The following is a 26,660-nucleotide window of genomic DNA, read 5'->3' as shown; positions in this document are numbered from 1 at the left end:
ACGTGGCACTGGGCAAAGGGCTGAAGTGTCTTAAATACTTGCTTATGTGTTTCCTGATGTAGCTTTTCTTACCTATATACCAGATAGTTAAATAAGGTTTCCAAGCCATCTGCATCTGTGACAAGTATATCCCTTCTGACAGGGTGTTACTCTTTTGGTCCACTTCCATTTCATTGGCATTTCATGATGCAGTATGATTACTTTGCACTAACACATGGGACACATACTACCAGGGATATCAGTCTGGGAATTTAAAGGGTTGGGGAGAACAGGAACAATTGTATTTTATATAAACAACTTCTAAATAAGATAGCCAGAAGTAAGGAAGACAACTGCTAGTCCAGGAGCTGGGAAGCAGCTCTTCATTTGAAAAAATATCACAGAAATGTGTACAGTTTATTCCTCTCGGTTAGGAACCAACTAAAGTATTGGAGAATCTCATACTGTGTTGACCTTCAAAAATATCCAACCCCCATTAAAAAGTTTCATTTTTTTAAAGGAGGGCAAGGAGGTCTGACTATTTTAACATTATTTTCATTTTCTTGTCTCCTTGGGACAACACACAGAGAGAGAGGAAAACAAACCTTTCTGTTCAGATTCCCATGTAAATGAAAGAAAAGGAAATACACTCAAGCAATTCACTGTATGGCTTTCTGTAGAGGACTATATTGAGATTGGTCCCTATCCTAGAAGAACATATTATCCAGAGGTCACCAAAGAAGTGGTATTGGTGAAACACCTCAACTGCTCTACCAGACCATTATCTGACTCTGCTCCCTCACATCTACTGAGGTATATGCAGGTATATTTTTATTCTGCTGCAGGAGTTAAACATACAGTGGTCTTCTTTGGAAAAAGGAATGAACAAAACCAGATTGGTCTAGAAACTATTTATTGCCTGAAATGAACAGCTATTGTTAGTGCTGCCATAGAGATTATACCTTAAAAAGACTAGCATTTGCTCTCTGCATTGTTGTTTGTTTTTTTTTTTTTTTATATAAAATCCTGTGGAAAGAAGCATTTTGAAAAACTGTATGGAATATCACGATTCCAGCTGATCTCCCTTGTTCCTGTTATTAGATTAGATCTCTCTAGCCTCATCCTTCTGCTATAGCCCTTGGAAGAATACACAGTTGCTAGTATAAATGTTAGACATTCCCTATGTTAGAAGATTATTCTCTGCTTTTATGAGAAGTTGTGTATCTTTTAAACATGAGAACTCTGCTGCCAAGTACAGTTCACAGCATGAAAATAAATAATGCCATTAAACTAGAAAACCTTTTAATGATTGCTGGCTATTCAGTGGGCTTAGCAATTTAAACTAACAATTCCTTACAAAAATCACCGCAGTTATTCAAACTTCTAAGCCCAGCAATCATTTCAAGACAAAGTGGTAGCATTCTTTTATAAAGTGGGTCACTGGTGATTTTCTGAAAGCTTACCCTGGTTATTTTTATATTATTTTTATTGCTCTGTACAAGAAAAAATACCAGATGTGATTTGGGTTGTTAAAATGGCATAAAATTATTTCAATTTAGCAGGGACTGTCTAGGAATAAGGCACGCTATGGAGGTCATTCTTAATTCCCATGAGGACAGTTGCTGTGAGTTGACAAATATATACTTTGCCAGCCCACCATTCTGCCCTTTATAATGGTCAAGGAGCAGATTAAAATGACGTGGCTTCTCTGTTGCATCAAGCCAACGCTGACTACAGAGTTTTTCTGTTCACTCCAGTTTCTACTGTTGACTATGTCTTTTATCGCTGAGTACCAACAAAGTAGAGAGACTAGCACTTAGCTCATGTACTTTCCTTTTTACACCTACATAGTAAAATATTTTCTATCTAAAAATGGCCAAAATATATGTACTCTGTAATTGGAGAGATGTTCAATAAATCTTAAAGCACAGGAAAACTTTTTAAGGACACAGAGAAACATTAAGGGGAACATTCAATGCTAAAATTAATAACTGATGGGTGCACATGTACAATTTAGCCAGAAATTAAAATTAAATCCTTCTGTGATCCTAAACATGAAACTGAGTTCACCATTTACTCATTTTCATTTGAAAAAAGCAGGAATAGGGAATAAAAAGTTTGAAAAGAAACTTGCTTTTTTATTGTTATTTTTCTAAATGCAGAACATCTTTCCTAAAGTTAGGTCAGAATTTGGCAATTTAACATGAATCTAAAAATCCTCTCCCATTTGTAGAAGAGAATGTGTACACAGAACTATGCTAGGTATAAAAGATAAGTTGAGAGTGCATTCTTGCAGATGCCATAGCACAGCCTGCAAGGAATGATGCACTATAATGGAGATGCCCTGCAAGGCTCAGCACGTCCCTCCCCTTAGGTCCCTAGTTGATCTGACAGATGACATCCTTTTGTTATTTAATTTCTTTTCCTTCCACACACACTTACTGCATTTCTAAAATCTAAGCAAGAATGCGTAATTGAATTCTTCATTTTGTAATCATTAATTTATCAAAACACTTTCACAATCTTAAAACACATTAGCGTTTAATTAAAGCTTCGGAGAATTTATTCTCTCTCGTCCACTCTGCTGTAGCACTCAGAATTTATTATGCTGGTATTAAACACCAAAATCATGTTTACTCCAGCACTTCCTAAAAATATAGATGCAATTGTAAACAAAGCATTCACTCTTTCATAAATAATTGATTTGGTTGAAAGGTCAGGGATTGTTCCAAACAGCATTATAGCAGAATTATTCAGAATTTTCCAAGTTTAACGTCATAGAAGTCATATGCCCAAACACTGAACCATCTGACAGCTTGTAAAGGTTTTATTACTCTGATCTTTTCTAATTCAGACTCCTAAATGGCTCATTGTTTTTTGATTAAAAATAAGCGATGCTTATGTATTTTTCTATGAAAATGGGGTCTCTAAGTGGGTTCTCAGAGAAGTCTATACCTCACTGACTTTTTGCCTAAAGTATAAAAATCTAAAGGCACAAGACAGAGCATGGGAAGAGTAAAAATATTCTGGCATGGTGTACATCTTCTGTGAAGGTTAATTATTAAATCTCATTAACTCCTTTCAGTCCCTCACAAGGGCTGTCATTCAATATATATTCAAGTAAGCCTTGCTTTTATTTTCCAATCTTTGAATAAGCGTGAAGCTGGCAAATATTGTTGTTTGAATTTTTTTTGTTAGGGGTTTTCATTCCTTCTTATTCTTTTTAATTTGCCATTTCTGTTTTTGCTATCAAAGAGTACTTCCATCCTCTTTTCAAGTCTGCCCTTTGTGTTCTGGATAGAGGCTGCTATTTATAATAAAGAAGAGGGTGTGCAACCCTTATAGAAATGAAAAATGGATTTTTTTAATGTTAAATAATAAACATTATGGATATAGTTATATTTCTTGGGAGCATTACTCAGCAGCAGAGCTATGAGCTAGTGGCTTGAGGGTACATCTTTGGATACATATGATCCATAATGAGTGAAGGAAATGTCTAGATTGTCAGAAAAACATTCATGCGTACCGTTGATACTTTAAAAGCTTTCTTTCCGTATCAGATTCCTGATTTAAATGAAGGGTAAGAAACCTGGAAAACAGACGCATTTGAGAACATATTAATTCCACAAAATGATCATGACAAGAAAATAAATTGTGAAGAAGCCCTTGAGATTTTATGTCTATGCTATCACCCAAAGTGGGTGAATATTTTCTGGTGGAGTTTATACAGATGATTGTCTTCAGAGACTTTGGTGAGCATGCAGATTGTAGGAATAAAACAGGAGTTCTCATCTTCTTGGAAACAATTTCCCTTTAAAAAAAGGTAAGGGAAAGCAAGAAGAGAGATCTGTTAATCCTAAAACTGTTCTTTTCTATTCTAAGAAGTGGCATGGTTAAACTGAGATATAATCTTCTAAGAACCTCAAATTTTTTTGGGGGTGGTGGTGAGAGGGTGATACTTTTAGGTAATCTGGCTCCTTGTCTTGCCTGTTTTGGTAATCAAACTGTGCTGAGAGTAGGATTACAAACTGAAGCTCTTTTGTTTCAGACAATATTACACAAGCATCATCTGTTGTTAGGGAGATAGTCATCCAGGGAACAGTCATCAAAAGATAGCATGATGTCTTTTCCAAATTCAAGCCCATAAAGACTGTTCTGTTGAAAGCAGAACGGTCCCTTCCCATTTTATTTTAAGCTGCACTAGCAGCTGCTGTAATACATAAAACAGCTAAATGATTTCATAACAGTATTAATGAATTTAAATGAGAGCTGCAGTCTGCTCTTCTCCAGTTCAAACTTTCAACTAACTGGGATGAACAGAGACTACAATTTGAGGCAAGTCATCCCTTTTATTTATAAAACTGCCATTGAAAATTAGACATATTCACAAAGAAAGGAGAATTAGCGTTGTTGAGAACATTGTAAACCAAATAATTTTAAACTAGCAACAGTCAGAGGAAGGACTTTTTTGGCTGTAATACTGTTTTTTTCACAGGGGGGAGACAAAATTATCAGTAAATTGGTATGAAAGATAAACCAGAGAAGATGGTTGTGAGTTTTAACTCTTGTTGGCAAAAATCATAACTAACCTTTACTGCTGACAGACTTAGAGTGGCAGAAAACTCAAGACAAACCATTCAACCAAATCTTAGCTAATATTTAACTGGCATATTTAACTGAATGTCCTTAGCATACAAGCTGCATATGGTCAGTATACTCAACATACGCAATGCTTCCATTTAACGTGCAGAGTTTAGAGGAAGAGATGTATGAAACATTCCAGCTAAGGTAAACTTAACACAACAAAAAGTTTGTATAGTTTAATTCTAATACATATATTTAATACTTCAGTAGTAATTATTCCAGTAAAGGATTATTCCATTAAATTATTCCAGTAAAGTTTTTGTAGTGCATTGGCATTGTAAGAGAGTGTACAATACTCTTATAATGCTTCTTACCACAGTAACAACTTTAGATACATGCATGTCACAATTTTTTTCCCCCATCTAAATACGTTCGTAGTGATAATCAATTAATTGTTAAATGTCTTACTCAAATTGTGTATCTTATTGAAAAGTAAAAATTCAATAAAGAACTATGACTTTGAAAGCATTCTGATTTGATCTGATTCATACCACTATAAAATTTCTTTAAGCCATATCTATGGAAAAATACTTTGTCTCATATACTTACAAAATGGAAATACTACAGACTAGTCAAACTAGGATTATTTAATTTGTTTAATAATGGTCTAATTAAGCATGCCTTTAATTCATGCTGAAGGGCTTTGCTCAGTCAGTCCAAATGCAGTCTTTTAATTTCAGAAACTGTACTTTACAACACTTACTGGATGTTTGGGGAGAGCTCTTTTTTATGTAGGTGGTCTGGGCCTCTGAGCAAGCTGGAACTGTAATTCTGTTCCAGGGTGACTGTTTTGTCTGAAACTAACTTCATGTTTCTGAACTATACAGACAGTTCATTGCTGCCTGATATCACAGGATACTCATCTAGAATTAACAAATGCATTGCACACTAACCTAACTTGCTTTGCTGACGCAAAGCTATACTCAGACATTGCAGTAGGTTAGGTTAGTCAGTAAGATAAAAGGATGGCATCATGAACTTTGTAGGTGAGTTAAGCCAGCGGTTCAGTGACAGTCTAAGCAGACCTAAGTGCTGATGGCGGTAGCTATGCTACCTGCTTCCATCTCTTTCTCTCCCACATCATCTGACCCTTCCTTGAAGATTCCTTGTTCACAGCAAAAGTGAATAGCATGCTCACACAGCTCAGTGAAATGTATGCTACATGCTGGCACAAAGGAGGGTGGAGGAAAAAATGGAAGTAGAACTGCTAAGTAGATATTTTTCAACTGTAGAATCAAATGAGTAAAAAATTAAGAGGAAAAATCAACAGAAGCTTTTGGTCCCTTCAACAGCATGCTTGAAAGACAAATGTCTAATAAAGTAAGCACAGGGATGTACCTACACTATAATCTTGATGTCGGATCTGACTTGTTTTACTCTTAACAAATCAATCTTTTAATCTGCCTGTGACAATTTAAATGAAATTTATTTTGGTGGACACCTGTCAAACTGCTGTAGAGTTTCATCATATTAAGTCTCTCTGCTTCAAACTTTATGAGTCCGAGTGGCATCTTGCGTTGTCTTCTGCCATACCTTCTGTCACATGCAATGCTAATTAGCCTCTTCATTTGAAGTGTGATCTTGCAACCTGATTTTCCTGCCTTCCACCCTCTCTTTAGACCTCTCTGCAAAGCTGCTTAATTACCTACCACACCACCACATTTATCCCTGTTGCATCTGGTGGAGACTTGTCATGTCTTTGGGGATGCACCAGAACGCTAGCAAAGAAAATACTTTCAAGTGTTTAGAACTTCTTAACTAGCACAAAATACATATACACAATGAGGGGAACCAGAGGTAGGGAGTGATGGAGGAAGACACTTTTTTAACACTGCTTAACTGTGCAGTATCTGCAGCAGTGCCTCAAGCCTACATCTACGCCTCCTCTGTTTCTGCCATATTCATCCCTACATTGTGAGAGTCCTTTCTCTCAGCCTTTACAAGTCCTATAGTTTCTTGGGAGGGGGGGATGTCTTTTTCTTCAAAAGAGCAGTTTTTAATTCTCCTTTGAGGGAGTGCTGTCCTTTGGAGCATACTTGCAGACACAGGCTGGAGAAAATACGTTTTCTTTGGAATGTGGTTACTGCTTTTATTCTCCTAGCTCCTAAGTAGGCCCAGGACGCAGCCAGGGATGACCCCTTCCTGCTGGTGACTGTGGGGCCAGACTCCCAGACACAGTGAGGGGAGGCCAGGGTGACGCCCGGCCTGTGGGAGCTGCTTCCAGGTGAGGCTCCATCACAGGGCCTGGTGTAGCCTGAGCTGCACCTCAGCCCTGCCTGGCCACGGGCCCTGTTCAGCTGGGCCCACCCACAGGCCCACGGCCCGGCCTGGCCCCACCCAGGAAGGTGCCCAATGCCAGGGTCTGGGGCTGCTCCAGTGCCCACTGGCTGCCCTGCCCCTGGCTGGGGCGGTGGGACAGGCCCGAGCTGCCAAGCCCTGCCCTGATGCTCCCCACATGGGGAGGCCTGCCGTCGTGGCCCATGGGGAGCTGCAGCCCTCACGATGCCCAGGGACATGGGTGAGTCTGCTCAGTCAAAGCAGAAGATACTGTTTCGCATAATTTGCTTAATGTTTTTGAAGAAGTAAAGAAATGCAGTTTAGTAAACGATTTGAAGATTATTTTGATGTTCCTTTACCCCTTTACTGTCATATATGTTCCTCTAGTCTTTGTGTCACCATATCATAAAACTGAGGAGAAAGTGAGGATTTCTGTCTTAATGCAATCTGGGATGCTTGCTTCATCACTGAAACCATAGCTTTGCCCTATGTTAGCTATACCTTAAACAGGTTCTCCTGAAAAAAAAGAGGTAAAAAAGGATCCTTTCTTCAAAATAGGAAGGGATTTTTGTGCAGGATGCAGCATTTTTATTAGTTGCCTGAGCTGCAATAAGTAAATAATTGAGAAACCCTGATAATTCATAGCTAATTAAATTACTGTCGTGCGTCTGTGTGGGCATTAGAATTAGTAGCAATGCCCAGCATAAGCCATCAGCTCTCTCGGTAAGTAGGAGGCATACACCCCTCATCCACCCCTACACTCTCAGGACAAAGTAATTAGCATTGACAAGCCCTAAAATCAGCAGCATTGAAAGGGATGTATTCTGCCTAGGTAATATTGAACATGCTTAGCACTAATACTTGCTTAAAAATAACCTTACAACAAAGGTTTTGTTGTCAGGGTAGACGGCTTCTCCATTTCTTTGGGAATCATCCTCTGCTCATGCTAGTATGCATTTCAGCAAAGTTTTTTGACATTCTGTTCATTGACCAAGTTCGCAAGAAACGCTAAAACTTGTACACAGTATAAAACTAAGAGAATTACCTTGCCTGTCCAAATACATATACTTCAAAGACAAAATTATCCCTATGGCAGATTAATGTCTTTTAAATATTGTAGACTGTATGAAATACCTTGAAATACTGCATATGCTGAGAAGATTCCATGTGAAATATAAAGTTTCAGTGACTGTCTGACAGCAGATACAGAAAACAGAGTACACCATAGAATGCTAAATCCTTATCATGTCCCCTACTGTGAAAGCAGGAGATGAATTGATTCATATGCGACCGAAACACGTTTCATTAAATATTTGTATTAAAAATTGAAGTTCAAGTTAGTTGATTGGTACAAGATGATAGCCAAAACTTTGACAGTATCTAATGGCATATATATAATAGAGCTAAAAGCTTCTCCATGAGTATCTAATACTTATTCCATTAGAGCTGTGCTAATATTCTGCATTTGCTAAAACCTCTGCTTACTTCAGGATTTTCTTATTACACTTGACAGTTCATTTGCACATAATTACTAACAATGCATGCACATTAAACAGAAAATAGGGTTCTGTCCTGAATGGACAAAAGTCAGCAAGGAATGTACTCTCCTGACTTCTTCAGCTTGGCCCCACTGATTGTGATCAGTGTGATGATTGCGGCTATTAAGCATTACACAGTAAAGTGTGTGCAACTGTGAGCAGGACATATAAGGCAATGACCAACAGGAATGGCTAGGTGTAATATCAAGCGACAACATGCAATTTAACAAGGAACAAGGATGTTATACTTACACCTTTTGTTTAAAGTGGATCTAATGCAGATCTGCAGGGCACCTCACCCTGAATTCTTAACGTTCTCTCCAGCATGTCTAAGGATGGAAGTTACTGTGGGGGCATTTCAGGCATGATGGTCTCTTCTAGACACAATACCCAGAAGTAAAAACCTCATGTTTTGTTTATCTGTAATTTAGCAGATCTTTTACTTTTGATTTTTTCACTCTCCCAATTCATATTTCCTCCTTGCTACTTATTCCCTGATTCACAGTTCCAGAGCTAAATGCCTACTTCTTCACCCACTAGTTATACCCTGTACACTCTATGATGCCTGGACTTACAGTGCCACAGGTTCCTGTACTTTACTATGAACCAGTGCCACTGATGTAATGATCTTCGTTGAGTGTCTTGTCATCTCCTCTAAGCCATTCTTTTCCTCCTTTTACTTTTCCTTTTCCTTTTCCTTTTCCCGTCTTGTCTTTTCAAGAAACCCTGTTAAGGTCATCTTCCTAACACAAAATACAGGATGAGCTAATAGTGTGGATATTGCTGAGGTGTGGTGGACTAGCTAAGCTGCACAGTTCACAGGCTTTAATTTCACAGATAGGCCAGGCATTGAAGACTTCCTTTATTTCCACATTCTTTGATTTCAAGACAAAGATTCTTTGTTTTCTAAACAAAGAATTACCAGGATTCCCCCCCCCTTTTTTTTTTTTTTTAAATCTTGACACTGTCATGAGCCACGGTGCAATAACAAATGAAACACATACGTAGCTTTTAGATCCACCTCAGAATTTCTTATCCCAAAACTGTGGGCAAACATCAGCAATGCCAATACCTATTCTAGGAATGCTTATTGTCTTCGAATAATGTTGAACAGGTCAGACAAAACCAGTATTTCAACCCATGTTGGCTGCACTAGCTGTTGAATGAGTCCTCACAGGACCATCATTTGTTTCTAAACGATACATTCTGAGCAGTGGCTACTGCCAGTACTGGTGAACTGGTGGTTATCTATGCTCTACACTCTTGCTCTGTCTCTTAACAGCTCTTTTATTCCCTGTTTGTTTGTTTTGAAGAAGTATGTTCCAGAGCATGTTCACTTCATAGACATCCCACTGTTATTTTCAGAGGAAGGTTCATAGAATCAAAAGCATGGCATAAAACTATTCCACTGCCCAATGTCAAGGTCAGCTGTACTGAGGCAATGTGTGTAAACATTAAATGTACTTTTTTAAAGATCCTTAGATCTTTAAAGGTAAAGGTGCCACAATTATTCTGCTTTGTGCACATCCCAGGATGGCAATTAACTCTTTTAGGAAATGTAGTATGACTGGCATTCAGCTTCTGATCTACTATAATTGATAGATCCTTTTCTACAGAACCAATACCTAGCCAGCTGTTCTTCGTCCTTTCTGTATTTGGTTCATTACATCTGATTAATTTGATAATTTACACTTGTTTCTCTAGAGTTTTATCTATTTTTTCATATTATATCTGTGGTCTGTCAAGGTAATTTTCAATACTGTCCCTGACCTCAAACAGTTATGCAATTCATCCCACCTTATTTAATCTGGAAATGTAATAAACAAAATATTTTTCACATCAAGTAAATGATTAAGGAATAATACTGAGCTAACAACAGGCTGTGTAGAAGTCCCCTTGGTATCTGGCCTTCTAAACTATTGTCCTTTGGTCATCCTGATGAAACAATGGGAGACTTCCGTGAACTGCTTTTTGGAAGCCCTAGGTCAAACTGCTTCCTCAGAATAACCTCCTTTAAATAAATGTAAAATGAAAAGAAAAAAAAAAAAAGAAAGAAAAAGGACTGGAACCTCACAAACTGTTCTACTTCTAGCTTACTTAATACCTGTAATAGCTCTTACTAATATCCTGGTGTTCTAACCAGTGAAGAGTTAACAAGATTTGTATGTATGGTATCAGATTCACTGCCTGTGAAATAAATCTACCTTGCATATGCATCCACTTCTAATCCCCCAATTAATGTGTGAGCACAACAGCCTCAAACAATCGAAAGACAGGAATAGACAGATGACTGTCGCTTCTTGTGGGTCTTCTGCTACTTCTGCAGCAACCCAGAAAATACTGCCTTCCCGGTTCATTGTCTGAGGCTGGGATGGCTGCTATCAGAGGGTGAGAGATGATGTTCTTTCTTAGTGTGCATGGGGGGAGTATATGCTTGAATTTAAAATCCTGTGGAAATAATATAAGCATTAGCTGTTGATGCATATATTTTTAGAATGTACCTAAAATCTTACATTTTAGACATCCATTTTTCAAAGAGGTAAAACCTCAGCGTTGTTATCCTGAATATAGATTTTGTATATGTAATTTATTGGTATAATGGATTCATGAACAAATACATTTATGCTCAGTTTTGAATTCTGTGGAAACTAGATGCATTTCTAGTGAGCTTTTAAAACTTCCTGGGGGCTTTCCCAATAGGAGCTGATAAAGTTTTATGGAATGCTCTACTTTTATGTTTAGTGAATATGATGAGAATCATTCTACCCTGTACAACAGGGTAGAAATTAACTGAATAGTTTTGAACGAGCTACCCATAAACATTTGCTGCATTTATTTTACGCGATAACATTTTACTCGGTGCAAACTACTCCTTTGAAAGCACACAATGTGTATATATGTTATGGAGTTACAGCACATGCTCAGGAAATGGGAGCATTATTTTGTAAGTCTTCTTGATTTGAAGGATTTGAACCCACATCTCCCAAATGCCTCATCCCATTATTTTGATGACAGCAATCTCTATAATTTCTGGGGAAAACAAGGCACTCTGCAGCTGGGCATACTAAATTCAGGGACCTGGAAAAAGAAGCAAAAGGAGACAAATTCTGGCTTAATAGTTATAATGCTTCTGTAGGAAAGGAAGAGTCCCAGGATTCCAGTCTCTTCTTCTGTTACTTCTGTTATGCATGTAGTCCATTTTAAGAAAAAAAAAACTTTGAATTAGGGGCTTGGCATCCCAGGTCTGATCTACCACAGCTGGGACCAGAGTCGTTCTCAGTCCCCTCCTGATCTCTGAGTATTTGAAATTCCCGTTTTGAAGGGGTAGATGAGTACCTGTCATGGTGGAAGACAATGTTCCTAATTTCCAGAGGAAAGTTATTTTTGGGAGGGTTTAGTTATTTTTGATCATTATTCTCAAATCAAGATTTTGAAGAATGTCATTATAATAGCTCCCAGCTATGAAAATTGCCAGAAACATACTGAATGTACTGCAATTACAGTGTAATACTCAGCCTGTGACCTGGATATATGTAAATCTTTACTTGATTTATATTTTCCATTGTTATAATCTGAAATTAATTGTGGAAGGCATTGGAACAGCCATTGTTATTCATCAGGCTGTTGCAGCTTAAGTTTGGATATCACATACTTTGTGGCTACGCATTGGTAGTACATCATTGGTAAACAGGAAGCTCTGCCTCTTCTGAAAATGACCTCTTCCTCTTAGTGTCAAATTGTAAATTGCAGCTATTAATAAGTAATACTATTCAGCAGCACTTAAAAGTTGTCATTGGTTAGGCCACCGACACCCCTTTCTGACCTTGGATCTCAGTACAGTTTTAGATCACAGCTGAAAGTAAGCAATAGAGTCATAGGTCTGCTACTTTCTACTCAAGCAATGAAAGTTTCTTTAGCATTGGGATTATTAGGTAGCTGGCTGCTGCTAGAGCAGCGAACTAGCAAGCAGTTTGGCTAAGAAATTAAAGGCATCAAGACATGCTTTTCAAAACCTAGCCAAACAAAGCAACAACATCACCACTAACAATGAAGTAGGATTAAGGAACGTCATTCCAAACTGAATGATGGTCCTGGGCAGTTTTGAAGTTACCTCATCCAGTGCAGGTAAACGCTTTCCAGTTTTAATGGAAGAAGCTTTAGCACCATTTACAATCCTTTCTTCCTTTTACCCTTCTGCTCTTTTTTATAATAAAAGATCAGGACTTACAAAATTGTGATGTGATTGTCAGTGTTGTACGCAAGCTGGCTCACAGTGATGGGGTGCAGAACAGAGCAGAAAGAGCTGCTGTGATGATGGCTATACCCACCATTGTTGTAGGAATATAAAAGAAAATTGAGAACTCCCTCTCCTTTGAAATAATTATTATCTCCCAGCCACTGTGTTGGGGAGTCCTACGTGGCATAACAAGTTGTCATGTAGACATAACAAGTTTTAGTCATATCCAGTCTTGAAGTTTTCTCCCTATGACTTTAATAAACTGCAAAGGAATATATTATGATTATATATCATCAATGCTTGAATCTTTTACAAACCAATTTAATGATGATAATCCTTGTAGAAATTGTTCTGCTTTTAATTATTATACACAAGATGTTGTTTCTGAATAGTAAAGCTGACTTATCCTTTGTACGCATATTTCTCTTCAGGTCCTTGTTGTTCTTGTACAAACAGTAAAGCCATCATATGGATTCTTTTGTCTTTATCAGGCAGTAGCTTGCCTGTGAAATCCCATACAGATGCTGAATTGCTGCTACCTGACTGCTTTTATATGTGATCCTCTTTCTTATAGTGGGCTGACATCTTAAAATAATTTTATCATAAATAAAGAAATAGGTAAAATTGTGAACTTCTAAAGCTTTTTATTTTTTCATTTCTGTAAACACAAAACTAATTACAATCCCTTCATTTCCAAGGGGAAGTAGTGACTCTTCCCAGGTTATGTATAGCATTAAAATGTGAGACGTTCTCCACTGGAAACAAACAGGTTTGAGACAGACATTGGTGAAGAGTTATTTTGGATGTCAGACCCTATTGAGGAGCAAGGTGTCAGGATGCAGTGAGGGCTGACTGCTCCCCTGCAGTGGGAAGCCGGGCCCCAAGGGTGATGCTGGCATAGCCCGTGCCCTCACCCAGGGGGTTGCAGTTCCGCAGGCTCTGAGCATGGCGGCTGGTTATGGGGTCTGTTGACAGCCCCTGGCATGGCAAGCGGTGAGCCAGGGCCAGGGTCCATCCAGGGGCTGTAGCCAGGAGCACAAGGAGATGACGCCAGAGGCAGGGCTGGAAACAGCATATGTATGAGGGGCCCATGCTGAGATGGGCTACCTCCAGTGTTGATAGCAGGAGGCAGCGCCGGAGATGGAGCTGGAGACCAGCACTCCTACAGTGTCACTGAAGCAGGGACTGGCAGCCCCGGGACAAGCTGAAATGGGGTTCTGGGCCCATGGGGGGTGGCCCCAGGGGAGGCTGGGCAGAGACAGTCAGGCCCAGTAGTGCTCTCAGGGTCTGACAGCAGGTTATCAAAATCTGTTTTGGACAAGTGTAAAGGGCTTGTCAGTTAGCCTGTGAAAGAGAAGGGGTATATGAAACACATTTCATCCTTTTCACAACTCTAAAAGTACGAAGTGAGCTCATATAATATGAAGGGTAATGTAAATTACAGATCGCTTTCCTAACATCTAACATGGTAGGGTAGAGTAAGCATTAAATTAGAAACAGGTCATGCTCTAAAGGTCTAAGATTACATTGCATTAGTAAGATTGTGTTACAAGTATCAACTGTGTAAAAAGGAAAATATATAGCCTACTGCATATAACATAAAAGAAAACCATTGATGTTAGTGTTATGTAAACTGATAATCTTAGTGATGGTGAGGGCGTTTATTATCCTGTGTGTAAACATTCTGTCAGAATATCCACAGTGGAGCTTCATCCTCCACATCCTTCTGTCCTTCTTCATTTTAAGGGAAAATATCTCTCTCATTAGTGAATCAGATAGGAGATATTATTTAGAGAATTTTTGGAATTAAATCATTCTTGTAACGCTTATTGCTAGTCAAAGTACCTAGAATCTTCTGTCAATGTCTGAGGAACATCACACTTATTTTATCAAGTATCTATTCAGAAAATTTCAGGAAGACTGAACTTTTTAAAAAGTGCTTCTATCCTAACTTAAGCTCAAAATAAGAGTTCTTCTCTTACTTGAAGTTACATCTTGCAAATCTATTTTTGAAACATATTATGTTGTTATGTAACTGCTACTCTTTGCTAAGTAGAAAATGGGAGAAAACTACTCATATAGGAAACTACAGTATTCCAGCTTTTCTGCTGTTAGTTTTGCTGCAAATAGCTAGTCTTTGAGAATTTGCCATATGCAGAAAAAGAGTTTGAATTCCACAAACATGTATAGTGAATGTACTTAGCAGAGCAAAGTTATTAGATATAAGATAGATATAGATATAGATATTAGATATATTCTATCACTATTGTAAATATTTCAGGAGCTCATTTAGTTGCCTGAAAACACATCCAGTTAGAATTATCCAATAAAATTATATTTGCAGTATTAAAACTTTGTTTTGTCAGTTTTGGCAGAGATGGAATTTCAGCTTGATACAAGAACAAGGCTACCCATCCCTAAAAAGCAAAGATACAGAGTGGTCAAGGAACCAATGCAAGAGCAGGTAGTTAAGATTAGGTATCTCACGTGCCAAAATCATGCCATAATAAATTGAGTACTGGTTACCCATGCACATGGATTTGGAAGGAAGGCTTTTTTCCCTTTTGGAAGGACAGCATTTCAAAGCCACACTGAAGATCTTCTTTGAATTTTTCCTCTTCATCTAACTTTACATACTTAAGACTATGAAAAGGGAGAAGTGTTTTATTTATTCTCTTCTACACTGCTAGTCTAGCTCCCTTTAGAAACTAAGTAATGGTACAACCATTTTCCAACTAGCTTTCTTTAAACATTGCTTTTGAGCTAAATTTTGAGTATTGTCTGTAACTTTGCTGCCAGGTTACTATCATTTTTTTGTTTTCTTTCCAGAAAAAGAAATTATGGTTTCAAATTTTCCATTAATCCATTGGCCTAATTAGCATCATGAGCACACATTTCTTATGTATTATACTAGATACGTTGTTTCCATCAAGTATTTCAGTCCAGTTTGGTTCCACATGTTTTGTTGCAAAAACCTTTCCTCAGTTTCAGATTCTTATTTCTTTGTGATCATGAGTTGTGAACTATTAAGAGGGAGGCATCTACTTGTACTAACAATACTACGTTGTTTTAAACCTAGACTGATGTATTTCTTTATCTCATGTAAAGGCTCCTAGGAATGAACAGAGGCTCGTGTCCATCCATTGTTCCCTTCCCTTGAGAGCAAATAACTCTGTGGCACACTACCCAAGGCTTTCCTTTCCTGCCCTTTTTGCACCAGCACTTCTGACTGATTGAGCCAACACGGGTGAATTATGTGGAACTGGGAAGGATGCCCTGCTGACCTGGATCCCACAAGGTGCTATGAGACCATTGGAAAGCCACTGTTATCTCCCTTTTATATATCTCCTCTGAAGTTGTGCTTTCTCTTCTTAGCCACAGCAGTTCCCCAAAGTATGTGTCAGATAGTTTTCAGCTATGTAACTATTTTAATCTATGGTTCAGAGGGAAGATGTTCAACTGTTTCTTCAGTAGAGGATTCTCAAGCATATGATGTGCTACATTTCAGGTATCTGCAATCTGCTGCAATTTATTTGTCTCTTAATAGAAAAAGCACTATCCAGAAATCTTATCCATTGCCTCTCACACAAAAAAGTAACTTAATGAAATAATTAGGAACATGTTAAGCAATGTAAACAGTGTGCAAAATATGAATGTTTACTAGTCCATCATGTTAAGACCAAATGCTATTGTTGACATTACTGTTTCACACAAGACACGGAAAAGAAACATTGAGCCAGACATCAGGATTCTTCTAGTTCTGACAGAAGGTTTCTTGCTTGTAAAATCATTTTTAACTACTTTATATGTTTAAGTGATTCATGTCTCTTAATGGAAACTTTTGGGAATGGCAGATTATATTTTTATATAAAGAGATACATGGAATGATCTTAAATTTCTCCAACCAAATTGCCATGTGTACTGTACCTTGTATGATGGATGGAGTCTTAAGGACATTAAAATCTTATAAAAAAAAATATCTTTAAAAGGAGGCAGTAATGAGTGCCAGGTTTAATGGGAAATGTGATGATGCAGTTGGTTGGAAACCTCTCCAAAGGACTCTGCTGAGCGCCTATTCACAGCCTGCTCTGCTGGACAGATGGCATATTGGCTTTTAGTTATTGCTGCCTAAAACATTGTCACCATCCTTTCAACCCTCACTGCTTTTTTAATCATCTCCTTTTGGTTTTTTTGCCATGACAGTCACAACTTTCTTGAACTTAGGAATGCTGCTTAGCATGGAGGAACAGGGGTGATTTGCAAAAGAAACCCAGCATCTTATTGCCTTCCTGGTGCTTATGACTGGTTTCTCATGAGTTCCTCAAAATTTGATTGCTGGATCTTTTTGTTTTCTGGGACTCTGGAAAGGACTATTTTTATGGAGTTTCGTCGTTGAAACAGGTGTATTTTCCGCTAGCTAACATTTTAAGTATTGTTAGGGCTCTCTTTCTGTTCTAGGACAGTAACACAGCAGATCATGACAGTGAATTGACACTTGTTTATGAAATCACACATTCTAATTTTACTTTTTCCTTGCAGTTTAAGAATCTAAAGCAATTGTTTTCAAGCTGTTTGAGTTGTGTTCTAGATGTACCAAAGATATGGTACTATATATACTAATACTAATACTATACTAATATTTTGTACTGTCCTTTACACTCTGTGAGATCTAATGACATGCTGTTCAGGGATTTGTAAAGAACTGCCACATAACAAGAGACTTACTGAACAGGCATTTTTGTTTGTTTGTTTGTTTCCTATGTATTCAGGTGATGTTTCTTTGTAATTTTGTTACTTGTCCATAATTTACCAGGGACAGTTTTATGCCTTATTCCACAATATCGGCACCAAGAAAGAAACTTCCAGTGCATACTCCAGTTACCACTTGTCAAGAAGGGAAATTGAAAACTGTGAGATTTTGAATATTGTTTAAAGGCTTTTCTGCCACATAAAAATACACAGGCTTAAGTGAAGAGTTAGTTTTGTTTTCTCTGTTTGTTTTTTTGTTTGTTTGTTTATTTTTTTAAAGCAGACTAATCTTTCTAGCTAACACAGCACTTTCATGACATCGTCACAGAACAGTCATGAAGTATTTTGCAGGGTTCACAGGATCCTGCAATTTTTATTTTTTTTTTTTCTTTGAAGGGGATATAATGGAGGAAGACAATGAAGTATTTTTGAACATGTAGAAAAGAACATTCTTTGAAGTTAGAAAGGCAGCACAGGAAGAAAAATGATTTTCAGATAATTAGGTAATGGAAGCTAGCTAGCATTTATAAGCTAACTGAGAATCAACCCCTTAAAGTTATTCTAAGGGACTGAGCCAATGGAAAATTTCTTACTTCAATTAAGTTTAATTCAAGTTTTGGGAAAGGCCCAAAATGAACATAAGTAAAATTAGGAAATTAGAATTTTCTTTTCCGTTTTCTTGCTTTATCAGGAGTTGCCTTACTATTGTTAATTTAATCTCTGCTGAGCTGTTTTGGGAAGCATGTGTGTATGTGTATGCGTTTTCCTCACAGTGACTATTTATGACAATTTAAGAAAAAAAGGATTCTTGGCATTTCCCCAAAGAATGTTAGTGTTGAGATACAGCTGTATTTCTATTTCTGTCTCAAGTGGAAAATGAGATACTTGGTGATACAGATGCTAGAGGCTTTCTATGTCATTTTTTTGTCAAGCAATGACACCTTCTACAGAAAAGACTTTTTTAAAATTAATATGACCAGTTAAAATTTGTGTGCAATATATTTATCCAGGAATATTCAACATGTTTTCAGTGTTGTGGTTCATGTAAACAAACAACCCACTACTGAAAATCTGAAGTTGTGAATACTGCTTAAAGATGAAAAATATTTCAATTCTTCCTATAGGGTAAAGAAAAAGCAACCAAAAATCCCTGCTTCTAAAAGATTTTGTTAGTCTCCTATTCACCCATGGAGTCTAGCAGTCTTATAGCCAAAGAGTATGTAAAACATACTAACATTGATGCAACTTAAAAAGCAGCAATTGAGTTTAGAACTGCCATACATTGTCTTAGCTTTTTGGTGGAGGTAACTGAAAATCAGAAAAAAAAAAAAAAGTAAAGAGGACTTTTTTAGATGTGTATGTAAGCTGTTTGTCTGACTATTACTAAAGAAACAGAAGACTGGTACTTGTTAAAATCAGAATTTCTTAATGTTATTTTAAAAAATTAAATTACAACTAGGTGACTAGTAAAACAGTCTCTTCCTTAAAAAAAAAATCATTGCTGAAAGAAAGCTGTTTCCAGTTCATGAGATATCACATTCCAGTTAGTGTTAAGAATTTGACTTGTCAGAATTATGCCTTTTATTTTGTTTTTCAGTTTAAAACCTAACTGAACATGTTACAGTATCTAGGCCTCAGGCATACTCATTGCAGCAGTGAAGGCATTTTCTGTGGACTTGTTATGGGATCCCCCTTGGGATGTTAATTTTTTATTTTCTTCTGACTTGCTTATTTTGTTTTTACAACCAATTTCACTAGGGTGACATTTTCTAGAATAGTCAATTGCTAAGGCATTCACCTGGAACATGAGGGGACATGAGATGTTAAGTATCTGTTTTGAATCAGCCATATGAATGACGTGAGGCAGATTTTCCATCCGCCCAGACAACTTCCAAAGCCATAAGGCACCAGCTCCACTATACTGATGTTTAACTCTTTCCATTTTCTTTGTTTGAGCTTTTGATTTTTAAAATGAAGAAAAGTCCAGATAAACTCCTCCTGCTGCAGAAAAGGGAGTGGAAACAGAAGAGAAGCGTTGGAAAACTCTGGGGAGAGCCCATGTAAGATCTGATTTGTTGCTCATATTGCTGCAAGGAGGCAATGGCTGCTGCTGGGAGCCACCCCTCCCTTTTTTTTCACCTCTAGCAGTAAGTGCTTTCAGATATCTCAAAGGCAGTAGCAGACTTTACTTTCTAGGGATGTGCCACAAAAAATGTAGGCAACAGCCAATTTTGCTCATGCCTTTAAGCTAGACCTGAATCTCTGAGCATAAATGTACATGAGAATGGCTTCTACAGTGGCATCACATGTTTAAAATCCAATCCTTGCTACACCATTGGAATAAATATGGTTCTCCTTGTTGGCTTGACAAATGAGTGATATATGCATGGACCAAAAGAGGGATTTAGTTGGCTGAACTGTTTCTTACCGATATTCTTGTATTTACTGAGACTTTCTTTGATAACTTCAAGCTTTATAGCTATTGCATGGTTTCCCTACAAAAATATGTATAAATACATATGAATACATACATACATATATACATACATATATGCAAACGTATGTATGTATATATTTGCATTTCTTTCACAGTAATCAACAATATCAACTTTTGATATATGGTCAAAAAAGATGTGTTTGGATCTGCTTTCACAGTCAGAACCTATTTAGTGAATTTGTAATTTCATAGTAAGATCCTGTGGTTCTTTGGACAGTATTTATTAGGCTCACACAGAGCAAGGAGCTGACTCTCGCTAGTACCCTGGAGGCTGAAGATATCAGCTTTAGGATTTCCTGTGGCATCAGTTAGTGCAGTGACTGAGAAATGAGATTTTGATTTCAGAAAGCTTGACTCAGGTCTGCAGTAAAGTGTGGCATAACACTTTGTGATATCTACTTACTGTGCCCCTGGAAAATTAACTTTCATTTCTAGCTTCTAAGATTTTGAGGATCTATATTATTTATAACTGGCAGTGGTCATGGGACTTCGCTAAATTTTAAACTTCACTAAAAATGTTAGCATTGCACATAATTTAACTCACAGAAATCCCATATTTCATATTTTAATTTCTATGTTGATAAGCAATTTATTGCCTAGCTTCTCTGAAGTTGCATGTGAATGTAGGTAAATGATAGTCCTTCACCTGTGATGTTAAATGCTAAAGTTTGTTCACAGCCAATGAATGAGCAAACGTATTAATGCCTGTGTGTTTCTCTGTGAATATAAATATTGTTATAAAAAATAAGATATCACAAACTGTTGTTGTCAAACTATATTCTCTCACTCGTTCATCTTTAATAAAGTCATAATCATGAATGCAGTAGGTTTGCACTTAGTTCTCAAATGTCTTTAAATGTAAAGCTATAAAATGGATTCTATATGAAGTCATCATTGTTTAAGTAATTCTTCCCATAATGTGCTCTTTTACACCCCCGCTATTCCTTATTTCTAACCTGTTCTCTTCTAAGATGAAGATATTTTAAGATATTGCTTTCAAAAAATGTCTTGGTTACTCAGTAACCTGACTGTCAATGAAAGTGCAAAAGATTCATGGTGTCTTTTGAAATCAAAGCTTGTACTATGTGGTTCCTTTTGAGATTTTTTTTCAGTTGCTGTACAGTGCTGTGATTAACAGAGGTCAATATCAAACCCCTATTGGTTTCATCTGGGTCTTTATTTATAATATTAAAGAACCATTGATCACAGCCCTTTTCTTCCCCCTATTAGACAAGAATATTTTTGCATAAAATACTATAATGAATATAGATAGCATAGATAGACTCTACTGTCTATCTTGACTAGACAGAAGATTTGGCCTCCCTTTCCCCTTTTAACACATTGAAATGTGAGATGTTAGTCCCATCCACCATTCCAGAACAAAGCTGATAATCATCATGACTAGATGACACCCTCTTAGTTATATAGGGAATATATAGCAGCTGCTTTCACTAGCTGCTCATACCACTGAATCCCCAGAGGACACAAGTGATAGAAATGCAAAACTTTTATTCACATCTTAGAGGTGAAGGCTGAGCGACAACCTGTGATCCACCTCTCTCCCATCCTAATAACATTCATTTCTGATTTAGTGCAGTGTATATGTTAGTTTGAACTTGCTTGTGGGATTTCAGCTCATCTAAAAGGAAGTTACAGGACTCTCTGCTGGTTCCTCTGGTGCGCTCTTATGTTTCCCCTTTCGCTGTTCCTAAGAAGATGACCAGATTTGGTTTGAATTAATTGTTCATTGCATTGTGAATCTTGTGCTCAATCTGTGGAATTAATAAATGGAAGCAAAACTAATGAAGGAAATTATTTTCTTCTTCCTACTGGGGGGGAAATAGATTATATGATAAAAAGAAAGAACTAGATGTTATTTTGCAGGTTTAGTGAAATCATCGCACTTTTTTCATAGAATAAATTTATCAAAGTTGTTTCATTCAGGAGATCTGTTAGAAAGTTTTAACCGGGACTCAATGAATTTTCAATGCGTAGACAAAATTGGAACTTAAGCTCCAGGATTAACTGTAGTGTGTGCATGTGTTTGTTTTATGGTGATTTTAGTTTACTTTTTTTTTTTCAGGAACAATAGATCATTTTTGGTGTATTAAATTGCTCACAAACACTGTATTCAGCTTTTCCGCAATGTCAGTATTATGATTAGTTACTTCAAGGCTGTTTCAGCACCAATATAAAATCACTGTTTCTTTCTTCTTTTTGGTACTCTAGGAAGCAGCCACGGAAAGACAGAAGATGAAAGCTCCTATTCCCAACTTGATTCTCTTGTATGCTACTCTAACTCAGAGCTTGAAGGTTGTGACCAAAAGGGGATCAGGTAAGTAAATCTTTATCTCTGTGGTTATGATGTGGTTTGGAAAGAAGTGCTTAATATTTGCAAGTATATACTAAGATGTTGTTATGGTGGTTTGGAACATAGTTAAGACGATTTCAAATTCTGCAGCAAAAAAAGTTAGTAGCTTCTATACATTTTTAGACTATTGTGCCATGTGAACTTGATGGAAAAAACAAAAATGTTAAAATCACATATGTAATGTGAAATCAATGTAACAATTTATCTACTGAAGGAAAGTTATTCCCAGAACTATTTAACTTAGAGGACTTTGTTGCAGTCAGTGTTGTTAATGTGAGCTACTAGATTTATCTGTTTGATGAACTACTAGATATATCTGTTTGACTATATACTTTATGGTGAAGAATCTCTTGGATATGAAGATCATGCAGTTTTGGTTTAGGCTACGGATTTTTGTAATGCAACAAATAGAACAAGCACGTTAAATTTAATAACCATGAAAAGTGAACAGCAAAATGTGTTTTTGAAAGGGCTACCTGACACATGGTTGAAGAGTTTAATTCAGCAAAGAAAGTACAGGCAGTTTTTCAGAAACCAAGCAGAAGGTAACGTTTACCAAACATCTTTCATACTGTTACTATAGATGAATTATCTTCATATGTAAATAAAGGGAACACCTATACTGAGACAGTTGGGTGGTTTGGGGTACATTTTTTGTCTGTCACCCCGAAATTCTAATTTTCCCATCTTTCACTTTTCATTGGATAATGAAAAAAGTTATAGGGTAATGCTTCTGCAAACTATCTTGCTCTATGGCACTAACGGACACTAAATCCTTAATAGAAGTCTTAATCCCATGTTAATGTAATTAGTTAATTAGGTTTGTTGTTACTAGTCATTTTCCTTTTGGCATTGGAGTGTTTTAGGTAGCTTTTGTTGTACTGTTCCAGAAGTGTGGCTCTGATTTCTTTTTGTATTTTTTTTAGATCTGTTTCCAACTGCAGTTGGTTGGTAGTTGTTGTAAACTGGTGCTTAGGGAGGACACACGTCTTTATACATTTTGGCAACAGTTTAAATCATATCTTGTATTTTCCATGGGTTATATTTGTAACAATATTATCAAACTGATTATGTGTCCAATATTTTAGTGACTGGAAACGTAGATGGAGGGAAGGCAAATAAGGAGTACCACTATAAAGTAAGGTATTCCTCAACCAAGGAGGTTGAGATGAAAATATATTTGGGGTTATTTAAACTCAAGAAAACTAGAATATACAGACTGTGTGCAGAGCAAAGGAGTTGGTGCTGGGTTGATGTGTTTGTAATATGATGTTGAAGGCTAGATAGAACAGCCTCACCCGGAAGTATTCAAAGGATATCTATGATATCTGTTTGATTAAGATTTAATACTTGTAAGGTTTAAGTTGAGGCCCCTTAATCCAAATTTAGTATAAACATTATCGATCATCTTAGAGTAACTTTTACAATTACATCCATTTTTAAGGAATCAAAAAAATAGCCAGTCATCAGATAACTGTTATATGAATGTGTCAATAATGAGAACTTGAGTTGTCTTTGCATTTTATTTCATCATTTTTGCCTGTATCCTCTTCCTCTGATTGACCAATGCAAGGAAAAGTGGTAAATATACATTTTAATTTTTGTTTGGGAAAGTAATATAATTGCTGTCCAGCAAAAGAAAAGAACATACAATACTGTTTAAGATGTAGAGAATATGTTCTCATCCTGATGCTGTAATAAAAAGGAAAAGCTGTAGTGGAAATCTTTGCATCATACCTTAGAGTAACATGAGGTTCTTGATGTTCTCGCGCGAGATCTGCTTGTCCTGTCTATACTTTCAATTAGCTGAATCACCAAGAGGCTGTTTGTAATACTGTATGTGCAAAGGAAAAATCTCTGATTTACTGAAATCTCAGATCCTGCTACCTTTGATCCTGTTGTTTAGTGATTTTAGACTTGAAGAACTTCCACAGGAGTAGGTGGAACGTAGTAACTTGTGTGATGCTGCTTGGTTTGTTCTTGTTGTTATCAGGTTTTTTGGTTTGGTTTGGTTTGGTTTAGTTTTTTCCTCCTTTTGGTGCTCGGGAGGCCTGTTTTGCAATCCTGAAGTGTTTCTACAAAGAAAACCTTATTTACTTTAATGGAAGTTTTAGCAAAATAAGATTCACTTATCTGTGCTTTGCAAATAGAAATGGTTTCCTAAAACTAATGCAATTTATAGCTGGAAGTAAGAAAAAAAAAAAATCAACTTGGAAGAGAGAACTTTAGTTTTATGTGAACATATTAACCAGAGGCTGAGGATGGTGAGAACATGATCTACATCTCTTTCATCAGTTCTACTTGTGAGTTCACTTTGTCCTTGAAATATCAGCATGAAAGTAAAATGAATAGCAAGATAAAGATGTTGGCATATTTTTATACGTACAAGATGTTATAATTATAAATATGGAGTAGTAGTATCCACCTTTTAGAGATGTATTGCTTTTATGTACTTCCTTCTCTGCTATGAATTAAAGGAATGTATTAAAAGTAAAGTTGTTGCATTAGTATGCTAAATAGTTGCCCTAATTGTAACTTATTCCTTCTAATCCACTTTTGTTGAGCTTATTTCTAAGTACCAAACCTGAAAACACAAATCTTGTGTTCTTTATATATTTAACTTAAGTATTTTATGTTAAAAAGAGATCTATCCTTGGAAATATGTCTTTTCTATACTGTCAGTTGCATTTTTCCTGCTAGAGTACTTCAGCCCTCTTCTTTTGTAAGTTTTTTATCAGCTGTGCTAAAAAGATAGTGATTAATAAAAGTATGAGTTTCTCCATCTGGTAGAAATACATTTCCAACCATTTCTCTGATCTGTCAAGAGCATGAGAACCTACCTTCAGAAAGTCAGCGAGGATTCACAGCATGCCAAAAATGTGGAATAATTTGTAGGCTCAAATTCTGGTTTTATTTCTAAAAATGGATAACAATTCTGACCATCTATTGGCCTTCAGGACAATTGGCTATATGTGTAAACAATTAGGATCAATATGGTCTTGTCTTTGTTTGTGTTGATTAAAAAGCAGATTAAAAAAACATTGCAAGAGAAAGCTTAGCTTGTGTTGTGTTGGATTAAATCTCTGATAATGAGAGCTGTCATTTTGCAAAGCACTTAAATGACATTACTTAAAGGCAGTCCTTGAATCTTTCTACCACTGTGTGCTGTTCATCAGTTAAGTATAACAATATAGGGTATAAAGGGAAAAGTATTAATCAAATATTTATTACATTAGCAGGAAAACATGCTTTAAATTGGCTTGCTTACAGCTGTGAGACGTACCTGTTTAACGCTTTATCTTGCATGTATGATTCTGTTTCTGTCTGACAGAAGATACATCTTTTTTTACAGTTAATATTTTAAATAATTTCTGTAATACAATAAGCAGTTTCAAATGACTCTTTAACATAGAATGGATTTATTTTACATTTAGAGTGTGTAATAACTGTGTGTGTTACGTAAGAATAGCTGGATGAGCAGTTCCAGTAACAGTTCCATTAATAAATAAAAATGATGCAAGAAAATTCTTCCTATATCCACATATGCAAAAACTAAATTAGACTTAAGCACACCTAAACTTTTCCTGTCAATGACAGTTGAATGCACAACACCTACAAGTTGTAATGCCTTCTCAAGCAAGAAAGAAAAGATCCTTTGCCTTTAGGTTTGCTGTTCCGACCACTGACTTCAGCATAGACGTAATGTTTGTTAACTGGGTATGTTAGGTTCTGAGTGAAGTCCCCATTCTTCTGGAGAGGCTTCAGAGCCTGCAACAGTAACTGCAAAGATTAACTTTCATTTGGCACATAATGGTTATCAGATATGATCTGCTAAATGGGAAGCTGACTCTTGCACTACTTGTCTTTTTGAAATATCTCAAAGAATCTTGCTTCATGAAACAATTCCTCTGTTTGTTCACCATGTCCTGCTTGATGCAAAATAAGAATAAATACTTAAAGTCTACATATTTTGATTCGTTCAGCACATGGTTTTACTGGAATTGGCTTAAACCTCAAAAGCTTAGGAAATAATGCCTGGTTTTTAGACTGATGCTGAACTTCATATAAATTTACAATATACCTAAAAAGTGCATAGATTTACTTTTTGTGCAGTCCACTGAGTATCTGTTGCTCAATGCAGTCCTTGATAGTATTTTGAAAACTTTATGGTAATACATTTCTAAATGTTTTCCTTCAGTGATTTTTCCTGAAATTATCCTGTTTCATAGTTTGAACTAAATTGTAGATAGTTTTTTAGCCATGTGGTTTTACATCCTTAGAAACTTGGGTTTCTTAAAGTCTGTTCTTTTCAGGCTGAGTGGTATTTGATAACTTACTTGTGGTGAGTAGAGTTTTTGCTTATGAATT

At 36.7% G+C, this 26,660-nt stretch overlaps 1 protein-coding gene across 1 annotated transcript in view; it reads left to right on the top strand.

The window, feature by feature from the left end:
* The window catches only part of IL1RAPL1 (interleukin 1 receptor accessory protein like 1), a 786,803-nt gene that overhangs the window by 64,276 nt on the left and 695,867 nt on the right, over window positions 1-26,660 (top strand). The window contains exon 2 of the mRNA XM_087757310.1: window positions 22,151-22,256. Within this exon, the coding sequence (XP_087613436.1) occupies window positions 22,175-22,256 (82 nt within the window). The 5' untranslated portion in view covers window positions 22,151-22,174. The remainder of the gene's footprint in view (window positions 1-22,150; window positions 22,257-26,660) is intronic.

This window comes from Nipponia nippon, unplaced genomic scaffold (assembly GCF_047370975.1).
Source record: "Nipponia nippon isolate SJK-2023a ecotype South Korea unplaced genomic scaffold, ASM4737097v1 scaffold_2, whole genome shotgun sequence".
NCBI lineage: Eukaryota > Metazoa > Chordata > Aves > Pelecaniformes > Threskiornithidae > Nipponia > Nipponia nippon.
The sequence above is the reverse complement of the archived record's forward strand: the minus strand, read 5'-3'. Positions and strand labels throughout refer to the sequence as shown.